The following is a 4,691-nucleotide window of genomic DNA, read 5'->3' on the forward strand; positions in this document are numbered from 1 at the left end:
GACAGTGTTCTTCTTTGCTTCTCTCTCTATCCATAAGAAGGACATCACAGTCACACAATTATCACAAAGTGTTCTTCTCTGCTGCACTCACCTTCAGAATCATGCACCAAAACTAAAAAAGGTGTGTTAAAACCGTGATTTCAATAGCTTTACTTACCCCATGTTGAAGGAGAAGGGAGGGAGCCGGCCCCCGTGGGTGGGGCTGGCCGCCGCCATCTGGGTTCAGATCACGGTGGGGAACGCCGCCAGCTTCCCACTTTACTCCTACTCCTTGAAATCAGTGCTGGGTTTCGACCAGCGTCACGTCACGCTCCTCGGTGTGGCCGTCGACATCGGCGAAAACTTCGGCCTCCCCGCCGGCATCGCCAGCGACATGTTCCCCCCTTGGCTCGTCCTCCTCGTCGGTTCCCTCTCCGCCTTCCTCGGCTACGGCATTATGTTCCTCGCCATCTCCCAGACCCTTCCATCACTCCATTTCTTACTGGTCCGTAATATCTCTCTCACTTTCTCTGACAGCATATTTACTGTTCATTCTGGTTCAATTTCTATAACTGAGATAACTAACCCAGTTAGAGTGATCCTAAATTGATTGTGTCTGATGTCGTTAGTTGCAATTTTCTGAGATAACAACGCGAGGGGAGGAAGACACCACCACCTTGCTGTCAATTTTCAGCTTTTGCAATTTTCTGGGGCGGCTTGGTGGAGGAGTTGTATCAGAACATTTTGTCCGGTGAGTGATACTTACTTTTGCTGACAAAATTGTAGATATAATTTTGGGCTGCATAAGTTACAACGTCAATAGATTAGTAACCATTCATACTTCTTGTATCACCGTCCGAGTAAGTATAAATTGGACAGTCCATCTAGTCAATCACATCACAGATACGATCGTACATCACTCTTAAGAGTGTCCGGCCATGAACTACGGGCCAAACGACGGTGAGATTACAGAAAAATTAATTATAACTTTGATTAATTAAAGATAGGCATGGTTAATATAATTGAGTTGTAATTAAGTGGTTTCTAATCTATAATTTACCGTAAAACTTATAAATACAAGAGGTAAAGAGATAGGTGATTACATTTAATATACATTAATTGATTGAGTAGACAAATCTTTTCTGATTTTGACATTAGTACCTTTTACAGACAACTTCTAAGTTTGATCAAATGGACAATTGAGACAAACGATGACATAAAGACAACACAACAATGTGCGCGTCCTTTGTAGCGAGCGACAAACTTTTAAAGCAAGGTGTTGCAAGCTAGATATTATTGGCCAACAATGGAAGATGATTGTAAAAACTTCGTCCAAAACTGCAAAAGTTGTCAAGAGCATGGAAACAACGTCAAGGTGTCGTCAATCGAGCTAGACAACATCGTCTCTCTATTGTCGTTCACCCAATGACGAATGGACATTGTGGGTTCTTTCCTAGTCGTTCGATCATAAAAGAAGTTCCTATTAGTCGCTATCGATTACTTCACCAAGTGGTGTAGACAGAACCCTTAACAATCATCACGAAGTAACAAATACAGAAGTTCATGTGGAAACTCATCTGCTGCTTCGGCTTCCCTTGCACAATCATCACTGATAATGGCCGACAGTTCACCAACAAAAAGTTAGTCGAGTTCTACAAGAATTTGGGCATTAAGCATATCACCAACTTTGTTGAACACCCTCAAACGAGCGATCAAGCAAAGGTGGTCAACAAAACTATAGTGGTAGTGCTTAAGCAGTGCTTGGGGACATGAAAGGAGCGTGGCTGGATGAACTTCCATAGGTCCTTTGGGGTTATCATTGTTCGTCGCATGACACAATTGGTGAGACGCTCTTCAACCTCACGTATGGTACTAATGTCATGCTTCTTGTGGAGGTGAGCAAGCCTTTTTTTTAGAAGACAGCTTGAAGATGCAAACCTCAATGAAGCTCACTTGAGAGAAGAGTTGGACACCTTTAAAAAAAATAGAAATGGCAATCATGTGAGTTAAAGCTTACAAGTGGGTGATCGTCATGAGGTACAATATGAAAGTGAGTTGAGGCGCTTCAACGAAGGCGACTTAGTTTGGAGGAAGACATGCAAAGCTCGCAAGAAGGCTACTAATTGCAAGTTAGCACCAAACTAGGAAGGATTGTTCATAATTATTAAAGACCTTAAGAATGGAGCCTATTAACTACAACACACGATTTGCTCAACTGTCCCCAACACTTGGAACGCCTCACACTTGAAGTTTTATTTTAGTTGAAACTCTTGTAATTATTTTCCAAAAAGAAGTAATAAAACCAATGTTTCATCTACATCCTGTGTGAAAATGATCGAGTCAAAGTTTGTGTGAAGCAGCTGCTTGGTAACATTCTTAATTAACTCCTAACAACCTGCAAGTCGGGTTGCTTACAGAATGTTCTCAGTGAACTCTCAACAACCCACAAATGATCGACAAAGAACGTTCTTCATGAACTCTTGTCGCATCCTAAAACTGGTTGTTTGGAGAACGTTCTCAGTGAACTGCCAATATAACTTTCAATCGATTGGCAAGGAACATTCTTCATGAACTCTTGTCGCATCCAAAACGGGTTGTTTGGGGAATGTTCTCACTAAACTCCTAACAACCCTTAATCAATCGGAAAGGAACGTTCTTTTTGAACTCTTGTCGAATCCTAAAATTGGTTGCTTGGGAACGTCCTCATAACCGATCGGCACAGAACATTCTTAGTGAACTCTTGTTGCATCCAAAACAGGTTTCTTAGGAAGCATTCTCTGTGAACTCCCAACAATCCTCAACCAATTGACAAGGAATGTTCTTCGTGAACTCTTTTCGAATGAATAAAACAAATTTATTAAGGAACGCACCTCAAAAACTCCTAACAACTACAAACTATAAATTGAAAGACAAGTTCATTTTAATCATATTCTAATTTTAAATTTGTCAAGTTATTGTCATACGACGTCCTAAGTATTGCACATAATTTCATTAAAGGTCAACATGTCCTAATGTGGTACGTGTTAATGACCGAGTGGAAAAATTAAAATTAAAGCCAAGCATAACATAAGAAAAAGAAGAAACCTTTCATTAATAGTAATGGGGTGTACAAAAGCGGAGGTTATCACCCAAACGAGATGGAAAAAGCAAAACATTGTTTGACCAATGGCCACAAAGTATACTAAAAAAAATTAAACGCCTATTTACCGTTGCCCTACTCATCTTTGTCTGCTCATCCACTGACAATTTCTTCTTTTTCAATAACTTTCTGGCCTTTTTCGACCTCGTCATCAATAACTTTAACATGTTGTTCTACCTTCAACTAAACATGAGGAGTGTGGATTTTTAGAGGTTTCTCTCTCTAGTTCGTTCATGGCTTTTTAACAATGATTTTTAGAGGTTTCTATCTCTTTTGACTTTTATTTTATCACTAGTGTGTTTGACTCGTCCATATATGTTTTTCTCTAGTGACAAAGATGATTTTTATTAGTTTATTTACAATTATGGTGGCTTTTTAACAATGACTTCTTTATGCACTTGATGTCAACAATGTATTTCTCAATGGTGATTTGCAAAAAGGTATTTATATGAAACAACTTCCTAGATTTGTTGCTCAGGAAAGTCTTCTGGATTGATATTCATCTCCATTGTCGTCTTCGCAAATAATTAATAATTTGGTGTCATTCAAATGCAGAAGCAAACATTTTAAGTTTTTATTAATTATATTAGTAACAAACTTATAAATACGATTTGTATGTATTAATTTAAAAAAAAATATTAAATATATTATTATTATTTAATATTTATCTTTTATTTTTAATTTATTTATTATTATTTTTTATTTTATTTTAGACTTAATCTATATTTTTTCTATTATAAATAAAATATCTTATTGAACCTAATTAAAATTAATTCTATACATAATTCTTACGTTATTTAGCAAAAATCTAATACAAGTAAGCATGAGATATATAGGTATATAATAAAAACATAGAAGAAGTAGTGCATCTTGATAAACCAAAAGGGAAAATTGTCCTCTTTATAATCCATGCCTTTTGATGTTTTTCAGGACAAAATCACTTCCAAGGACTGTGTGGATGGGGTGCAGGCAGATAATTATGTTCATTGTATACCTTCTGTTTGCCTATGCTATCAGTGGAACCCTTTATCCTGCAGTTGCATTCCTAGGTGTCTGCTATGGCGTACATATCAGCGTGATCATCCCCACTGTTTCTGAAGTTTTTGGTCTGAAGCACTACGGTATACTGGGCAGCCTCATGGGGTTGGGGAGTCCAATTGGTGCAATGCTCTTTTCTGTTCTGCTAGCAGGGAAGATATACGATAGTGAGGCAGCAAAGCAGCATGATTCTCTTGTTTCCTGCCTCGGTCCAAATTGCTTTAAGCTTACCTTTCTCATTCTTGCTGGAGTGTGTGCTTCTCTTGGTAGAGGTGTCAATTTAACTCATGGTTTCAGGTCAGTCCCAATCCATTATTGAAAAAATTTTATTTTAAGAAGCCTCTTAAGTAGGGGTCAGAAAAAAGTCCCAACTCCCAAAACCCCCTCTCAAGTGGTTTAGGGTCAGGGTTAAGGTGGGTTTAGCCCCACTCCAAAACTTTAATTAAATTTTAGTCTTAGTCCAAAACTTCAAATTAAATTTTAGAAATAATATAATTTATATATACATAATTTTTTGTAATTTTACTCTCTCTCT

At 37.9% G+C, this 4,691-nt stretch overlaps 1 protein-coding gene across 2 annotated transcripts in view; it reads left to right on the top strand.

Annotated features, from left to right (window-relative positions):
• Positions 1–4,691, top strand: part of LOC106761681 — a 6,009-nt gene continuing 1,318 nt past the window's right edge. For both annotated transcript variants that reach the window (XM_022780204.1, XM_014645251.2), the window contains exons 1-3: positions 1–484; positions 609–730; positions 4,049–4,453. In XM_022780204.1, coding sequence (XP_022635925.1) covers positions 161–484; positions 609–730; positions 4,049–4,453 — 851 coding nt within the window. In that variant the 5' untranslated portion in view covers positions 1–160. The remainder of the gene's footprint in view (positions 485–608; positions 731–4,048; positions 4,454–4,691) is intronic.

The sequence above is a fragment of the Vigna radiata genome, chromosome 5 (assembly GCF_000741045.1).
Source record: "Vigna radiata var. radiata cultivar VC1973A chromosome 5, Vradiata_ver6, whole genome shotgun sequence".
NCBI lineage: Eukaryota > Viridiplantae > Streptophyta > Magnoliopsida > Fabales > Fabaceae > Vigna > Vigna radiata.